Source organism: Falco naumanni, chromosome Z (genome assembly GCF_017639655.2).
Source record: "Falco naumanni isolate bFalNau1 chromosome Z, bFalNau1.pat, whole genome shotgun sequence".
Lineage (NCBI taxonomy): Eukaryota > Metazoa > Chordata > Aves > Falconiformes > Falconidae > Falco > Falco naumanni.
The window spans coordinates 57,839,655-57,858,667 of record NC_054080.1 but is presented as its reverse complement, the minus strand read 5'-3'; the positions used below and the strand labels follow the sequence as shown (position 1 = coordinate 57,858,667).

Genomic DNA, 19,013 nt, shown 5'->3' with positions numbered 1-19,013 from the left:
TTTTGCTTCAGTTAATCGACAGTGGACATGGGTGTTCAAGCATGTGGACTGGTCAGTTCTGGCTGGAGTGAGTGGACTTTCACTGGGAGCATGTCTTAGACCAACAATTCTACATGTTGAAAGAAAGATTTTAGACTTCTGGATGGGGTGCAGACTGTGTGCGTATTTGGTCTATGATTGTTATGGTATGTCAGTGTGTGGAGTTCAAATTAAAGTGGAAAACTGCTGATGAGTGTTTAGGTTGTACATCCCTTCCTAGCCACGTTCCGTTTCTTTTTATTTTCCAGCTAACTTAATTCCGTAAAAAAAGAATCCCCCTTGCAATAGCTCAGATTGATACAAATGTAGATCTTTATTTTCATGTAAAAGCATAAGCAGACTGCAGTAAGCGATACATCTATTGCCGTAAGACTAATGCAGATCTAATTATTTATTACTTTCTCCTCCTACCCCTCTCTCTCTTTCTCTCTCTTTGTGTTTCTTTAGAGGGCAAATGCCTCTACCTGGCAGAAGTCAGTTGGGGTTGCTAGTGCATGGTTTCCAAATGTTCAGCGGAGAGGAAACTGGATCTGTATTTTTGCAGTAATTTGAACCCTACTACAGGAATACTGTTATTTCCCTCAGCAATCAGCAAAGACTGAAAAATATTAGTGACTTGCATCACTGTGACACAGTATAGCATTTGGCAGGTATATAGTTCAGCAGTTGAAATACATGGGTTGAATTTTTAGAAAAGGTGTTTTCAAACCAAAGAATTTCTGGAAACAAAGTTTAATCTTGTGGTGTGTGGTCTCGTTCTTACAGTTCAATCTTGCATGCGGGAAAAGATTCGTCTTGCATAACAACAGTGCTGCTGCTTGCCAAAACCATGATGTTGAGATCCTGCTGTTTCTCGTGGGTCTCTTGGTACCATTCCCTCATCACTTCTGAGTCATGGGTTGGGATTAAGGTCACCTGCAACACAAAACAGGAGAAGTCCTGAGGAATGGACAACAGAAAGAGCTAATAAGAAAAATACCTTTGTGAGAAGCCCCAGCCAACAAGTATGTTTCTCTTTTGGAGAGAGTGGGTCTTTATGCAATAAATACTTGAATAAATGGATAGATAAAAGGAAATAAATAAATATGCAGGTAAGGTAAAATGACTGCGAAGAATCAGTGTAATAAAATAAAACCTTGGTTTTGTCAGGTGCTGAGATGCAGCTTTCCAGAGAAGTAGCAGGCTGTAGTTTGCACTGGTAGCTCTTCAGATTATGCCCAGATACTTTGTTTACTTATTGATCATGATGGAAAAGCACATGATGTTTCCAAGCATATGTGATTACCATATAAACCACAAAACATTCACTTTTCTTTCCAACTTACAAACTGCAGTCTTTCCAAACTTGGATCGCGTATGGTATAGTAACGAAGATGAAACAGCTAAATGGCTCTGTAAACCAGCTCTCGGTTTTATTCACCAGGAACAGGTCAGAAGGGCCACAAATGGGGGAGTGGCTGAATCTGGTGCATTTTTGTGCTTTTCTCAAGTGCCCTCTCACATCACCAATGAAACAAGGTGCCCAGCCTGGGGACCCCATTCCCTGGCAGCTGCTACCCACTCCAGAGGCGCTCTGACTTCTCCTAGTTGACTTCCCACAGTAGGTTAAATTTGCAGGTAGAGATACTAGTAAAGAGCCTACCTGCATGTTAGTCTCCCACTGTGCCTTGCCCTCCAGCAGGGAGTCCAGAACAGCCCTGCTTGGCTCCTCAGCTGCAGAATCGTTCCCGCTCACCACGTAGTAGGATGACCGCACCCTCTTGAAAAACTCAACGTCAACGTTCTTGCTATTGCTGTGGTTGGGAATGTACACCAGATCCAAATACACCGGGGGTCCTGGAGGCACTGCTGTGGATTTTGCCACCTTAGTATTCCCAGGTCCTTCGGAAATCAAACAATGAAAGACTATTATCACAGGCTGATTAAAAACATGCATTTATTAATTACTGTTATAACTGCTGAGATGAGGTGTGTCCTATTATGGCATTACACTCCCACATCTAATGACATGCTTTGTTGTCTAATGACATCTAATTGTTGTGTCTCAATTATGATTGTAATGGGAGGAAAAACCTGAACAACTGTAACTACATAATACAAAAAACCCTCACTACCACATAACAAAAGACTGACTGAACCTTTCCCAGTAATCTACTATTGCACAACAATTACTATGCAGGTCTGTGATTACAGAATTGCCATTCAGTAAATGGTGGTATTATTTTCCAGTTTTATTTTAAGAAGTACAGCTTTTTGAAAGTCTTGGGTACACAAATTATAAAACCTGGGGTTTGCACAGGGAGCCATGGAGATTTGAAGCAGTCCTGAGATTTGGGGTATCAGCACATAGCATGACACGGTAGCTCAGACTGTCTTATAGGTGCATCAGGAAGCTACTACACGTAACCTGGGAGGTTACAGAACCTGGGAGGACAGAGAAACCTGTAAAGCAATTGCTTGAGGGAACTGAGAACAAGTGTTTGTTTGCCTGCTGGATCCTTATTTGCATATGCAAATCAGCCACTTATCACAAAAAGTAGGGGGAAGTGTGTTTTTGCCGCTGTACATAGTGTAGTACTTGTTCTAAGAAGAGCTTCAGTCAAAAGAAAGTTCAAAGTTTAAACACTCACATGAAATACACTATCCCCCCCCAAAAGCAGCCTTTGCTATGCACTGAATCACAGTGTGAACTGAAAATCAGGATTTGACCAGTTATTTTATCCAGATGATGATCATTTATGTTCTATTAGCCTTCTCATGTTGTTACAGAGGAAAAAGCTTAGTAAACAGTTATCAGAGCAATGCACTCCATTTAGGGTCACATACTGTAAGGCCAGCAAAGTCCATTACAGTTGTCTAGCATGTCCTGCTGTTCATCATAGGGTAATATGCCAAATAAGCATTGTGATACGATACTATTTCCTGAATTACAGAGTTTTTACTATTGGTTGTGTTACAAAATCTTTTATCATCTATCATGATAAAATCTCTGTGACATGCCTTTCTGAATCGTGGATACCAACACTGGATAAAATATCACACATTGCCTTTTGTACTTCAATGTCATTATCAAATAGATCCTTGTCTTCTGCCCTGCCTGAGAGTTATGCTTTAAGGACAAAGAATCTTATCTAGAGCTAAAGTGCTGGAGAAATGTACAGCATGAGGAACTATACTGCTGCTTTGAAAGGCAGCCACTAACAGATATATGTAAATGACGGTGTAGGAAAGGAACAGTGGACCACTTAAAATGGGGAAGCTAGAGACAGTTGAATGCTGCTTTGTTTGTACTGAATCCTAGACCTGCTCCTTGCAAAAAGCTCTCAACAGAACATCAGTCCTGACAACAGCAAAATCGAAGTATCACCCAGACACTCTCTAACAAGATCTGCTAGAAACAAGAGATTAACACAATGGCTCCTTCGGTAATCTAATTCATATTTTATTACTACTTAGAATACACAACAGTCATTCAAAATGGCATTAACTTTCTGTACGTTTAGTCATCGCTGACGGTTTTAAGACTTTAACTGGATTATGTGATGTACATACTTAGTTCACTTGAAGCGGTCTTATTACTGCTATACTTTATTAAAATACTCCTTTTAAAATTAATCCAGCAAATAGGAGCACCCAGTGGCTGACAAATCCCACATGATGTTAAGGGCATTGTGCCTACTTGTTTCTTAGAGAGAATAAAGCAGTATACTTTGCTACTGATTTCACTTCACCTGCAAAAGTGGTACTTTTAATTCTATTTGTTAATTAACAGCCTAGATAGCTAGTATTAAGTTATTTATATTTTATGTACTATCTGAGCAAACTGACACATCAAGTTTCTCAGATTAAAAAAGTTAAATTTGTGGGTTTCATGCATTAAAATTGGCCTTTACATGCTGGATTTATATTTAAAACCTGGACTTTGGGGTTTTGCTACAAACCACATTCTCAGCTGATAAAAAGGCAAACTAACTTCACTGCAACAACTAAGAAAATCTCAACACTAGGGAAGTGCTATCTGTTTTTACCTGTAGTTGCTGTCTTTGCTGACTTGGATGTTGTGTTTGCCGCATTCTTGGTGTCCTTATCTTTCTCTTCTGCTCGAGACTTTACTTCTGGACTAGAGATATTTTTGGTTGCCTTCTCCACAGACTCCTTCTTTTTTGGAGAAGCTGTTTTGGAAATTTTGTCTAAAGATTCTTTTATAGCTGGCTTTGGTGAAGCCACTTGTTTTGATTTACCATCACTCTTTTTAACAGGTGAAGATGACTTGGTCTTGGTACCCTGCTTCTTTGTCTTTGTCTTTTCTTTGAGGTCCTTCTTCAAAGCTTTACCTAAATTCTGATCAACCGGCAGAGCCTCTGGATCAACCATGGAAACATCAGGGTGCCTAGGGGAAGGGCTGCGATCTTGTATTGGGACAGGTGGTGGGTCAATGTGTTTGTAGGTAATTGTCTTGTCTGTCGGAATGGTTTCTGACTCATCTTCCGAGTCAATGTTAGCATCTGCAGTGATGGAAGGACATTCCTCGGTCTCCGGGGGAACATCCGAATCTGTCTGAGATGGGGCAGACTCGCTCACGGACGTGGGAGGGGTTTCATCACACTGCCGCCCTTGCTGCTTTCCCCCCGAGGGTGGCTGAGCTCCCCCGGACTGAGTTAATGGTTTCTCTGGATCTTGAGACTGTTCTTCAGTTGCAAACCACTCGAGGGGGTTTGGGTTGATAAATGAGGGTGAAAGTTCAGTTTTGGGATGTTTATATTCACAAGAGGACACAAGGCATAAGTCAACATCTTGATGGGATTCTGCTAACGATTTTCCTGGAGTGAAATGTGTGCTTGCTTCATAGGAATATCTAGCAGCTTCAGGTGACCTGGTGGCTCTCCCAGTTGTCTCAAATGAGTAATCTGTGGCTTCAGGCGAGCTGGAGGCCTTCCCAGTTGTCTCACAGGAATAAACCATGGCCTCTGGTGACATGGTGGCTCTCCCATTTGTCTCATAGCAGTAGCTAATGGCTTCTGGTGACTTAGTCATTTTCCCTGTGGTCTCATAGGAGTAATCCATGGTATCGGGTGACCTGGTAGCTTTCCCAATTCTCTCATAGGAATAACCTGTGGCCTCGGGTGATTTGGTGGTTTTCCCCGTTGTCTCATAGGAATAATCTGTGGCCCCTGGTGACCTGGTGGTTTTCCCAGTCATCTCATAAGAATAATCCATGGGCCCTGGTGACCTGGCGGTTTTTCCTGTCACCTCATAAGAATAATCTGTGGCCTCAGATGACCTCATATTTTTTGCAGTTATGTCATAGGAATAATCAGTGGCCTCAGGTGACCTAGTAGTTTTCCTGGTTGTCTCATAGGAGTAAGCCATAGCCTGAGGTGACCTAGTAGATTTTCCAGCTGCCTCATAGGAGTAGCTAATATCCTCTGGTGACCTAGTGGTTTTCTCTGTAGCCTCATAAGAATAACTAAGTTCTTCTGGTGACCTGCTGCTTTTCTCTGAATCTTCTTTTTCTGGGCTGAGTAAAGCTTCTGGACTGTACTTTGTTACGGGTTCCTGGTAACCAAATGCTTTGACAGAGGACACTTGTAGTGACCACAAAGGTGTTTGACTAGCTGATACCACTTCTGAGATTGCAGGAGATGAATCTGGAAAACTAGGATAGTTCAGAGGAGTAGATTCCCTTGTAGTAAATGGAGATAGGTCAGACTTTGGTGACAGCTTTTCTCCTAGGCTCTGCACCTTTTCTGAGGTAAAAGAAGAATGTAACGACATATCTCTGGGTGGAACAGCACCTGAAAACGTTTCCTCTGGCAGTGGTGAACTCACCTGGGAAGGTGTATGAGCTGATGAAGTTGAGGATGAAGCTTCAATTTGAGAAACTGAAATAATTTCTGAAATATCTTTCTCCTGAGAGTAAGAAGACTGCTCCACAGGGGAAATCTTCTGCACAAAAGTAGGCTCCTGTATATCTGAAGGGCTATAATCTACTTCTGTTGGGCCATTTTCAGATATATGGTGCATACTAGTGCCTACAGTAGGATATTCTGGAGATTGCCTACTAAAGTCCATTGCTAAAGACTGCTCAGGGGAGTCCTGACCAAATTCTCCGGACATAGTTGACTGCTCAGGAGATCTGTGATCATGCACCGGTGTTCTTGATTTTGCGGTTTTAGGTGAGAAATCTGGTGGAGAAATTGACATGGGCCTTGGACACTCTTCCTTAGATGGAGACATTTCTGTTTCCTGAAAAGTTGTTGGTGTCTGTACAACGGACACGGAAAGGGAATCATCAACTTCAGTAGAGTGGGGAGATCCAACCTCAGCATGCAAAGAAGGAGATACATCATCAGTAGTTGGTTCTGGAAATGAACTAGTAGCAACAGATGCTGTAGAGACAGAAGCTACTCCTTCTATATGGGAATAGGTGTCCTCCGCTACAACCTCATCAACAGGAGTTGCAGACTTGTCAGAAACAGTGCCTTCAGAAATTGACATTTTGGCATCCTCTTTTAAAGAGCCAAATTGACTGATATCTATTTGAGTAGGTGAGAGATCACCTGCTAACTTCCGCTCATCCAAGACCAGTGAAGACTGGGAGCTGCTGGGTTCTGTATCTTCCATTTTCCTCTCTAGGCTGCAGCTATCCTTAATTACCATAAACTCCACGCTTTTTTCATCTTGTTTTTCTTGGAAAATGCCCCCAGAGCTAGCTTCAGAAGCTGGGCTCATCTGAACAGGTGATTTTTCTTTTTCGGGTTTCCCTTGAGAAGAACTTCCATAATCTCTGGTGGGAGACTTCAAATCAGCACTCAAAAATGTATCATAAGCGTTCTCTGAACCTATCAGTGGTGGACTCCGTAGAGGTGAGAGAACCTTTTCAATAGGAGATTCTGAATCTGGCACAGGCTCATCCATAGGGCTTATTCTGGGTTTTGCAGACTTATCTTTGACTTCACTGAATTCAAAGCTAACAGGAGCGTCTGTTGACTTTTCACTGGTTTCAGAGGGAAGCTGGCTGGACTTTTCATCAGTGGGAGACTGATAATAAGGTGTGTGGCCAGCACTTCCAGCAGCAGACTGTGAGGGAGATGCTACTTCTAACGTTTTATCTTCAGGGCTTGCACAGTGCTCTTCAGCAACTTCTTGATGTACAACAGGCAACGCAGCAACAGGGACAGGCTCAGGCAAGACCTTGATCTCATTGGGAGTGAGTGAAAAGTTCACACTGCGTTCACTCAGTGGTGTTCTGGCAACAGGTGATGGAGGGGACAAACTGTCAGCTGGACTCTTGGTTGGACTACGTTTTCCAGCAACATCTTCTTGATAGGATTCTTTGATTTCTAATTTGGCAGTGCCTTGGACTTCACTTTCTTTTTGCCGGTATACATCGTGGAATACAGATTTGCAGAATTTGTCTTCCTCTAATGAAGAGGGTGGTGAGATGGTGGAAGCTGAGGCATTGTAGTCTTTACCTTCTGTGGCCTCTGTTTTGGATCCTTCAGATAATCCATTAAAAGCATCTGGAAGTGGAGAAAGTTTAGGCCTGCCAAACTCTTGAGAGTACAGTGATGTCTCGTACTTGGTAACGTTCACATACTCTTGAGAGGGTGACTCACTTTCCTCATTGTTAGTTTCATCACTCATGACATCCCGGGGTGTCGACATTTCATCCATTGGAGTTGGTTCACTGGATATTTCAATGGTAGACTGTGTGTAACCTGAAGTAGCAGTGAATTCCTCAGGCTGATCCTCTCTATTTTCTTCATCAGAAACAGTGGCTTCACTTTCTGAACCACCAGGTAGTGTCTCATCATGGATAGAAGAGGCTGGTTCAATTGCTGGAGACTGAGGCTCTGAGCATTTTGTTGGTGTAATTATAAGTAGGCCATATTTATCTTCAACTTCACCAGCTTCACCAGCTTTGTCTACCACAGCCATCACATAATCTTCTTCAGCTTCTATTTTTTCAGTTTCTTCTTCATCTCTGATGTCTTCTGCTTTGTCTTCCTCATCTTCTTCAGTCTCTTCCATTTCTGCCTTTTCTATTGCTTCTTCCCTGTCTTCCTCAGCCCGTTCATCTGATGCCTCATAATCTGCCTTTTCAACATACTTTTCACCTTTGATGTTAACATCTGCTTCAGCCATTATTTCTTCTGAGCTCTCTTCAGTTTTTCTTGGTTCCTCCATGTAAGGTTTTGTGATGTCCAGTGGTGTCTTTTCTTCATTTTCACCTCGTTCTTCAGCTTCTTCCGTCTCTGCCTTTTCCTCATAATCTCCTGCTTCAGACGATTCTTCCAAGCCAGTTCCCTCATCTTCAAATTTTTCATTGTCATCAACCCTGTGCTTTTCCACAGGTTCCAATTCTTCAGGTGACTGTTCACATTCACCCTCAGCCTCTGTGGTAGTTATGCCTTCATCAGAGGACTCAGCAGGTCCTTCATCTAATTTTTCTCTTTGTACTTCAAGGGCCTCTTTTTGCACCGTGCCAGTGAGTTTCAGTTCATCCTCTATAAGTGCAACCTGAGGTTTTGTTTCTTCTGTTGTTTCTACTTCTTCAGCTTTTAATTCCTCAAAATCCTTTGTTAAATCCTCTGGTGAAGACATAAGGGATCTCTCTGCTTCAAGTTCGCTCCCATGGGCTGCAATTTCTGCAGCTGCTACAGCTGCTACAGTTGTGGCAGCAACTCCAACTGCTGCAAGGGCAGCTTGTGCTCCACTGACTTTGATCTCCTTCTTCACAGTCTTAACTTTTCCTTTTTCCTTTGGCTTTCCAGCAGGTACTGCTTCTTTTTTAGCAGATTCCTCTTTCTTTTGTGGTTTAGGCTTTGCTGCTGGCTTTTTGGCTTCAGTGGAAAGAGCAGGTGTCTTCTTTGTTTCTTTAGGAACCTTTTTGATGTCCTTTTTGGCTTCTTTTTCTTCCTTCTTAATTTCCTTTGTCTCTTCTTTTTTAGCTTCCTTTTTAGCTTCCTTTGGTGGAGTTTCTTTCTTTACTTCCTTCTTAGTCTCCTTCTTCTCTTCTTTTTTCACCTCTTTTTTAACTTCTTTCTTGATCTCTTCTTTTTTGGGTTTTTCCTCTTTTTTGATGGCTGTTTTCTCCTCTTTTTTAGAAATATCTTTCTTTGGTTTTTCTCTTTCCTCCTTCTTTTCTTCATGTTTTGCTTTGCTTTCCTTTTTCACTGACTTATCTTTTGATCCTTTTGGTTTTACATCTGTAGCTTGTTTTTCAGGAATTTCATATTTTAATAATTGCTCTTCTTTACTTGTTATATCTTTTTCCACCACCGTAGGTTTAGTCTCCACTTTTGCTGGTTTCTCTTTTTTAACTGTAACTTTTTCTTTGCTTTCCAGCTTCTGAGGCTTTTCTGGCGCCGGAGTGGGCTTTGCAGGCTCTGGTGTTTCTTCTTTAGATTCTTTTCTGACAGGCTTGCTTGGTGGTGTCTTTGCAGCAGGCTTGAGACTCTCCTTGCTATCTGCTCGCTGTTTCAGCTTCGCTTGTTTCACAGCTGGACTAGCGATGTTGCCGGTTAGGTCTTTTTGTGTAACCATCGGCTGTTTAAGGAAGTCTAAGTGTTTGAGTTTTTCTAGTCCTTCTAGAATATTATATTGGGTGCTGTTTCCAGGAAACAGAACTCGGATTATTTTTTCTGCAGGATTAGCTGGATGCCACACAATCAGGCATGAGACAGAGGTGAAGTAGGATAATGGAATGTCTAGTTCTTGGCCATTTGGTAGCAGGAATTCAGCTTTATCTTTGTTAGTACCACTCCACTGCTGCATAAAATATTGCATCTCTTTGCTGCTTTTGACAGGATTAAGCACATACATCTCAAGTTTGCCAACACCCATTTTCTCAAATAAAACAATGGGGTCAATGGTATTTCCCACATTTCTGAAAAGAGGTTCTGGTTTCATAGACAATTTATTTAAATACTGGAGAGTTAAACAAGCTTCTTCTACACTCCTTTTCACTCTAAAGTTAGGATCCAGGTTCTTCAGGTTCTCAGGTACATTAAGGAATACAACTCCCAAATCAGGTGAGATCAGATTCTTCATCCAGTCACTGTTGGTGGTAGACCCTTGAGACTGTTCCTCTTCTAGTTCAGCTATCTTTCGCTGAAGCATGCTATTGACTCCTGGCAGGTTGTCATCTCCAATGTGAGTGAGCAGAATGGAATCTACCCTGTCCAAGTGCCGGATAAGCTTCCAAAAGCAGGATTTTCTTTCCGATCCTCCATTAATAAGCATGTTGAATCCATTCACGGCAAACAATGCAGAGTCCCCTCTTCCCCCTGGGAAAATGTAACAGCAGGGTTTGGAGAGCTTCAAGAAGCCTCCTGAGATTGGAGGTTCCAAAATGTCAAAAGGTGATGGCACTTCCACTGATTCTGACAGATACTCTGTGAATTCAGAGAGTCCTTCCATTTCAGGCAATATGGAAGCTGAGTTAAGTTTAATGTTAATAAAGTCTTGAAGGTTGTGTCTGTCAAGGTTGGAATTTTTCCAGTCCCCTTCCTCCGGACAGAAGAGGGTTAGGCTGGCTTTGTTGGCAGGGTGTGTGGTGCTCAATAATTCACCAATCTAGGGTTGTAAAACAAAAACACAAGAAGATGCATGTAAATTCATTTTTTAATGATGATTTAGGTCAGACCATAATATTTACTGATTACAGATAAAACATTTTCATTTGCTTCTGCACTGGTGACTGCCTGTCCTAGAAGCTACAGGAATCTGTTACCACAATCAGTTTACTACCGTATTTTTTTAAAAGAAGGACATTTTCCCAGTTCTATTGCGACAGTACCCAGAGGTTCCCCCTTCTCTCCTCCACCCTTTCTAGATGGATGGTACAAGCTTTTATAATTAGAGGGTATGAGGACTATGAAGCTAATGCTGCCACTATCTCTACCGTTGGCTCATGAGTCTCCCTGCCGCCACAGTCCATCCAGAAGAGCCAAATATCTAAGGGGCAAAGCACATCCTCCTAACAGGCAGAGAGTAACTGCAACTCAAAGGAGGCCAGCACCCTCTCACGGGCAGCCACCTTCCTCACCCCTTCTCTCACGGGATGTATTCCACCACACCATTATTACTGCAGTCCTTCCTGAAGGCTGGCTCCTGAAAAGCCAGCAGTGCTCCCTCATCAGCACGACTGACTGCAGGAGAGTTTTCCAGAACACTAAGAAACAAGTTATTGTTTTAGAAATGCAAACAGCGACAAGTTTTGTATTTCTGAGATTATGGGCTGAAGAAAGAACCAGAAAAAAAGTGTTAGGGTTAAAAATGATCTTGTCATTATTTTGACTTTAAACTCGTGGACCACAGAAGTTGAAATCTAGAACAACTCCATTAATTTTAACAGTATTTTATAACATGCTTGTACCAAAACCAACTGCTAAAATAAAGGCCCAGAAAATAAGTTCTATGCCATCATATGAAGAGCTGTTGCTCTGTTCCAGTCTGAACTGAAAAACAGTATGTGATGGTCCCAGATCAGTAGAAAAACAAACATGAAAAGTTATGACATATTTTAAAACTTGGGCAGTTCCATAGATACTTTGACATTTTGTTTTACTGACATTTAGGTTAAATGTACTCCCTTCCTGTTCTATTTGTTCTTAACAACAAGACCACGAAATTATGTAAACTACTTCCTTGAAGAAGTAATTAAGACATAAAACACCAGTGCAAAATATGCCAGCTCATCATCATGCAAAATACCACAACTTTCCTTGCAAAGACTCAATTGTCAGTTCAAGATGTAAGAATAGTTTCCATAAAGATGATACAGATTATGCTACAGCTGAATAATTGGGAAGTCTTGGACTACAAGCTGAATCAGCAGAAGAAATTAGTATATAAAAAAATTAATGATGTTTGATCACATTAGATCCCTTTGGGCCTCCATGTGTGTATGTCTAACTTCCTTTCTTGGTGTTAATTTATTTTCAGCATTTACCAAAAATAAAACTCAACAAAGATGCAGTGGCTGTTATCCAAAGAAAAATAATCCAAGCAATACCTAAATAAAGCAGAAAAGAAATACTTTCTATCTTCCTTTGTCAGCCTTACTTCGAATCCAAACCATTTGACAGGACTATAAATAAATCTCACCCATTTGTCAGACATGGCTTTGTTTGAAAAGGAGCAAAGGGAAAAACAAAGCAAGACAAAACAAAAGGAGAAAAGGATGAAAAGAATGAAAGATGAGAACAGGAGAGATGTTCCTGCTGTTTATTGCAGAAATAAGAGAAGAGGGCAGCAGAGACCACAGCTCTGAAATGAATTTAGGACTCCTTACGCTATGTCTCTGATCAGGGTTGAAAACACATTATTAGGGAGAGACAAAAATTGTAAAAGATTACTTCCTCTGGATGAATAAATCCAAGTCTGTTGCACACGTAAGGAGATAACTTGAGTACAGACTGTTTCTAATATAGGCCCAATTTTCTGGCTAGATAAAAAACATCATATGGTAATACACTGGGCTAGTGAATATACCGGGTCAAGGTTTGGGGTTGGTCCTCTCCAGTTTATATTGCAACTATTTGGATTTCTGCTTCGTATTCCTAAGTTCTAACATTCTTTTCCCCTAAAAGTGGGCACACACAATGCAGACAGTTTAAGCCACTGGTAATGCAGGCCAATGAAAAGTTGGAGAAAAATTATAACAGACACAGATCATATCTATTAGGAGTAGCAAGTTCAGGAATGCCCCAGAAAAGGTCTCAACAGATTTGCTTTTCAAATGATGACACCAAGGGTATCAACGGGTCTGCTGCTTATGCTCTTTGATAAGGCAAGAGATGTAACCACTCCTTCTTTTCCCTGGATTCAAAGTCAGTCTGGGAGCAAAGACATTTATCTGTGAGCCTGATCGTCTTTTCAAGCACAGGGAGACATCTGTTGAGGAATCCTCGTTTTAAAGGTGTCGCAGCTCATGAAGGTCAACAGCAAATTGGCTGCTCAGAGAAAACACAAGACTGTTTCCTACCCTGGACCACAAAAGTAAAAAGAAAGGTTTTTCTATGCTAGCTGCTGTTGCAGAGGCAGTGGAATGGGACATCTTCATTCTTCTGACATGGGAGGAGTAGAGAACACCACTTCTAGGCATTGCCTGCAGGAAGTTCTGCATGCCAGAGATGGATTTCTGAATCAGACTTCATAAGACCATCCCCCAAAGGGTATTTACTTATTTGTAAGCATAATCCTTGACCTCATTTGAGGTTTGGTCCAGTGAAGTATAAATGGGCAGAGGCCAGAAACACCAACTCTACACAGCGCTCATCAAACCTTACATGCTTATAGAATCGTAGATTCATTTAGGTTGGAAAAGACCCTTAAGATCATTGAGTCCAACTGTAAACCTTACACTGCCAAGACCACCAGGGCCAGGACAGCACAGAAATTCTTCTGATCTCTACTTAGAAAATGACTAACCACATTTTTCTAGCCCTTTCTTCTAACATTTTGTAGACCACCTAAAAATTTCCTGGTAATGGGACCCTTTAAAAAATGATGTTGCATATGCAGACTGCAGTATGGCAGGCAAATGCAATCGTTCCTTGTTTCTGTGAAATCTTGTAGAAGCCATGAGAGTCCATGGCTTCAAAAATAATAAGCTGGAAGCCAACACCTTCTATGAGCCATGCCGGCTGGCCGGTGAGCCTGCTGCCAGCTGCAAAGGTGAGCCAAGTGAGCCTTACTCAGCCCACGGCAGTATGCCCTGCACCCTCCACTGCGGCAAACCCTCCACAGCTGTAACCTATGGCCAACCAACAGCGCTCCGCTTTGCAGCCAACAATTTCACTTCCTAACAGTAATGGCAGGATTTGCCCTTAGTTTTGCATGTAGTCATAAAGTAATTATGTGTCACTAATTAGCCACAGACGCAAGGAGCTTGGGTTTGCAATTTCATAGAAAAGTAACTCTGCAAACTGCCAGTGAGTTTTAGGTGTTGTGCGTGTTTCAGAGAGCAGGAATCCAGCTCTTTACCCAACCTACAACCATATGCTGAACAAAGAGGCTTTGAGAATAGGATCAAATGGATACAATAAGATAGCACTGGAGCTCTGGCAAACTTTGCTTTTTCAGCACTGAACTTTCAAATCTCACTCCACTGACATGCTCCTAATTAATTTTGGAAACTAAATTCCTAGGGATGCAGCCATACAGTTTATTTAAATATATACTTTACACAGCAGCCAAATTAATTATGACAGCTTGTTTACTATGGGTTCCTGCCCTATGGGAACTTTCAGACACAGTACATTAAGCAAGAAAGCAAAATAACAAGTCATGAAACAAAATGGCATTAAATACTGGTATACTTCATACTTATCTTACTGGTATGTAAAAATCACAAGATTTACAGATTTCACTGGCCAAATTTTAAACATTACTACAAAGAAGCCAAACAGGCAAGTGGTGCAAAAACTACAGTTATTCCAGTGGACAGCCTCTGTTTTATTTAATGTCACCTATTACTTGGGTGCCACCGGCCAAGAATCTGGTGTCAAGTTCAATTTGACTGCTTTGTATGTGCACCTTAGATAAACATGTATCTTTTAAACACAGCACTATCTCCTTTCATTGTCAAAAGGTTCCTTGATTTTCCGTTTCTGGAAATTACAATTTAATTCCCCACATTTAAAATTAATTCTGTTATTAAGCAATTTACATCAAATCTGAAGTATATTAGAGAAACGCATTAGGCTGTCAATGCTAACTCTGACAACACATTGGGCCACTCTTGGTCTTCTAGAAACCTCTGCCATCACATGGCAATATATGGAAGACACTTTTCTGAACGTACCTCTTGATCTGTGAAGATCTCAATGAAGTTCTGGAAGGAGAAGGACCCTGACTGAAGAATGAGTTCTCCTGTGTTTTCAAAGCACTGTCCAGTTAGTACAAGGAGCTTGTGTCTTGCAGCATCTGTGATCATTAAGCGCACCTAGAGTGAAGGAGAGAAATACATCAATAATGGGAGTTACCATGTGTTTCTATATTCCACTGAGAATGTGCAATTTATGTCTCCTAATTTAAAACATATTTTGCACCAGAGTCTCCCAGGACTGTTGAAAAATTACCAAATTACAGTGCTGTTTACAAAAGACAATGAGAAAGGTGCAAAAGAGAAAAAAGAAGGGACAAGAAGCAATTAGTGAGAACGTCTGATGAATAAACTAAGCTAATAACAAGTCATAATAAGAGCAAGGAGCAGAACAGAACAAAATCTGAATGAAAAAATAGTATTTTCAATGAACAAATATATTCCCTGTGTAACTCTTGGTGAATTTTAATAGCATTGTATTAGGGCAGCCTTGGTAGACTGTGTCCCACATAAATGAAGGACAACTGCATGTGTTAGACTCAGGTTTTGGGAGGCTGCTTTTCTTTTCCCAGGGTACAGTTGAAAAAAGTCATTGAAAAGTAACAGCCACAAATCACACATAAAAGTGTCATATTTAGTCTGTCATTCTGCTGTAACCTGAATCATCTAGAAAGTCAAGGGAAAATTCTGCTCCACCATAATGATAAACTTGAGCTTCAAGCACTCAGGTACAGTCACACACACTATTGATATCTCATTATGTCACTATGGACATTAAGTTTTATTTTTTTTTATTCAATTTTTTTATTTATTTATTTTTTTATTTTATTTATTTAATTTATTATATATATATATAAATTATATATATATATTATATAAATAAATTTAATTTATTTAATTTTTAAAATGCAAGACCTATTTCAATATACAGTAGTAAATTAAGTGGATGCCTGATGGCAGAAATGAGCTTGCTACGGAAAAATAACCTTCTGCATTTTTAAATAACTCTTACCTATTTTCAAGTAGATGCTCCTTACTTTACTTGATCCTTACTACATTACTAATAATTCCTGTTTCCCCGCCTAGGGGAAGATTTATTTGCATACTAAGAAAAATCCACGTATTCAGTATAATCCTGTTGGCTGAATTAAACTTAAGAACAAAACTAAACAAAACCTGTGTAAGATTCTGTACAGTTGAGTAAATTTTTCGCAAATACTTCAAAAGTCTTGTCCAACACTGAAAACTCAATTCATCAGCCTATGGTAAGGTATGAATTTCAAGTGCACTAATTCCTCTGTTTAAGGAGGAATTCAGTTAAACCAGAATAGTGATTCCAGAACAAGGCTATCCACGTATCAAACTAACTGAGCAGAGTCCATCTGGAACAACTCCACATGATATTGCATCCAAGCTCCATCTCCATGGAGATGACATAATCAGCTCTCCTAGCAAGCTATTCTTTCAGATTTTTATATTGATTGTTAAGCAATCAGTCACTCTAAGTAATTCCCACACACATCAGGGAGGCTGAGCAGGAAGACTTGACCTGAATCTCTAGTGAATAACTCGCATTTTCAGTACAAGTAGAAAAGAGGCATTGAAAAGTATGTACCTGAAAGAAGATCCCAACTCTACATTTTCATTGTTATTTTATTAAATAAGTGACCCTGATACTAAGCAGCCGAAAGTTCCTTTAATTAAACACAGGACTAATGCTCGCTGGTCACTAATTGCACTAAATAATTCTAAATTCAGCAATGTCCTTGCTGGATCAAGTGTATCTATTTCTGCTTCAGACAAAAATACAGATAAATGCAGCCGACTGTCCTGATGTGTGGTGTTCAGATCTTGTCTGTTCTAGCTGTACTAAAACCATAAAAGAACGGGCTTCGTCATGTATATTTTTTTCTTGTTGCTGGCAGCAGTGCTGGGCAGTCTGCCAAATTATGTGTAAACTCACCAGGTTTTCCAACAGCAGAATTATTCCCTGACTTGTGAATCACTGATACGTGACTATTAATTGATGATGAAATATGTTCTGCAGAGCTAGCAAACTATGGCAAGCAAAAAAGTAAACAAACGCTTGCAGACTACAGCATGTAATTTATGCTATACACAGAAGACCAAGAGACACATAAATTCTGTGTCTGGGTATAACAAAGGCTTCCTGAAGGACGATCAGAAATTTGTCTCCTGACTTCAAGACCACACCACTTCAGAAGAAATACTGCAAGGTGGCGATTGTGTTCCAGTTTACCCTTGTCTGATGTTCCAAACTGTCTGAAGGAAGTGAACAGCAAAATGCAGCCTCAGTCAAAACAGAGGAAAGACGGAGCGTGAATGGAGACAGAAGCATCAGCAGATCAGCAGTTTCTCAGACTTAAAGTACAGCTGCAGGAGATGGGAGCAACGGAGTGGGGTCTTCTTAAGAAGGCAGTAACTGTTCATGGGGGTTTCAGAAACTTGTTTTCTTTGGGAAACTACAGTCTCACTCCCTTTATGCCTCTCTCTTTTGGGAGGTGTTTTGGCATTTGACAGAACAAGACAGGAGCTTTGGGCAGAACCATGCTGCTCTGTGGCTACTACCAGCCGCATTACCAGGAATTTCTTAAAGCATCATTTTTCTTTGTTTTTCCTGAACAGAGAGATTCAAGTTCCTCTGCTGGTGAAGTCAGAGCTCCATGGTATATATATCATGGTCTCCCCAGACGCAACGTGAAGATCTCCTGATACATGAAGAGAAGTATTCTATTTGCCATAATGGGTAAATCACATATATTCCAACATCCAGTTTAATTCTCCAGCCTCATTCTTACTGTCTTTTTCTGGCTTCTGTTCAGTCAGTCTTGCTTAGCCAGCCAAGGTAAATCTCAGCTTGTAACCTCTGGCTGTGACCAGCTTGGCAAGACGAAAGCGAAGAAAAGATTGCATCCCACATCCAGCAAGAGGAAATTAACAATAACCTAGCCAAACATCTTCCAGAGCCAAAGGAGTAAAGCCAGGGTTCAGAAGTCATCGATGGGCCCCAGACCGTGTTCTTCCATGTGGTCATCCACCAAAGGTATGGCAAGCAACAGCGACAGAAACGGCATTTCCACACTCTTGGCAGTTCCTTCAGCTCTTCCTCCCCTCCACACTCACACACATTACAGCTTTTTGCTCTGAATGCCTGAGCCTATTAAGAGCTGTTACCCAGCTGTCCCTTTTCCTTACCAAGTAACTCCAAGGCCTTGCAAGAGATTTTCACACATTTTTTTTAGTGAATGAGCTGTCGTTAACTAAAGTGACTGACTTATTTAAACTGCTACAACTTCAGAAATGTCACTTGTTTCAGAGTCCTTCCTCCTGTTTGTGTTTAATGTCACTCAAGGCTGGCAACAAAACAGATGTTTCACGATGTACTGCAAGCACAGCCACTTCACTTCCCAGTACCAGAATATTTATTCTGAATATATTATTCAGACTATATATTCAGAAAATATATTCAGAATATAATAAAATACACTTCACTTCCCATAGTACCAGAAATGGTACTATGTCAGTGCTTCTCAGCACAGGCTAGTAATGCAATTATCCCTATTTTTTAAACCTTCGGTCTTACTAGCTAAATTTGGCAATTTTGTGTTTGAGCTACTTGCTCAGTTCTATGATGCTGCTCCAGCAAGTCCATGAGGAATTGGTAGTCCTCTGCTGGGACACTCTCCAGAGCCCATCGATCATGTCACATGCCTTTTGAAGGCCAGATAGATCAACCTAGAGTCACCACCACAAGCTGACAATTCCTCTCAAAGAGATAAATTTGTCTCAGGGCACCTTCAGGCACTTTCTTCATGTGTAAAATAGGCATCCAGAGCTACCAAACAATGGTGGAGCAGAAGAAAAGCAGATGCAGTTTAAGCACAATTGCCTCGATTTCATCAAGAAGGAACCTGGAGCATTATGAGGAAAGGAGTGCTGGCATCAGAGGTGTGTTTCTGTCCCATGCCTCTGATGTTTTACCAGGGTTCTGGGAAACCGGGGAGAAAATCAAGGTATGCCTGATGTTTTTAACAATATTTGCTCCTAACATGTCTTTTCACCCTTAGTTAGGACCTGCTTTTAGTCTGCCGAGACTGCGAAAGATAGTGTTGGCGTT

The 19,013-nt window shown here is 40.9% G+C and overlaps 1 protein-coding gene across 2 annotated transcripts in view; it reads right to left on the bottom strand.

Moving 5' to 3' along the window:
• Positions 1–285: 285 nt before the first annotated feature.
• The window catches only part of MAP1B (microtubule associated protein 1B), a 70,952-nt gene continuing 52,224 nt past the window's right edge, over positions 286–19,013 (bottom strand). For both annotated transcript variants that reach the window (XM_040580299.1, XM_040580300.1), the window contains 4 exons: positions 14,855–14,995; positions 4,068–10,620; positions 1,682–1,920; positions 286–954 (listed from right to left, as the gene is read on the bottom strand). In XM_040580299.1, coding sequence (XP_040436233.1) covers positions 799–954; positions 1,682–1,920; positions 4,068–10,620; positions 14,855–14,995 — 7,089 coding nt within the window. In that variant the 3' untranslated portion in view covers positions 286–798. The remainder of the gene's footprint in view (positions 955–1,681; positions 1,921–4,067; positions 10,621–14,854; positions 14,996–19,013) is intronic.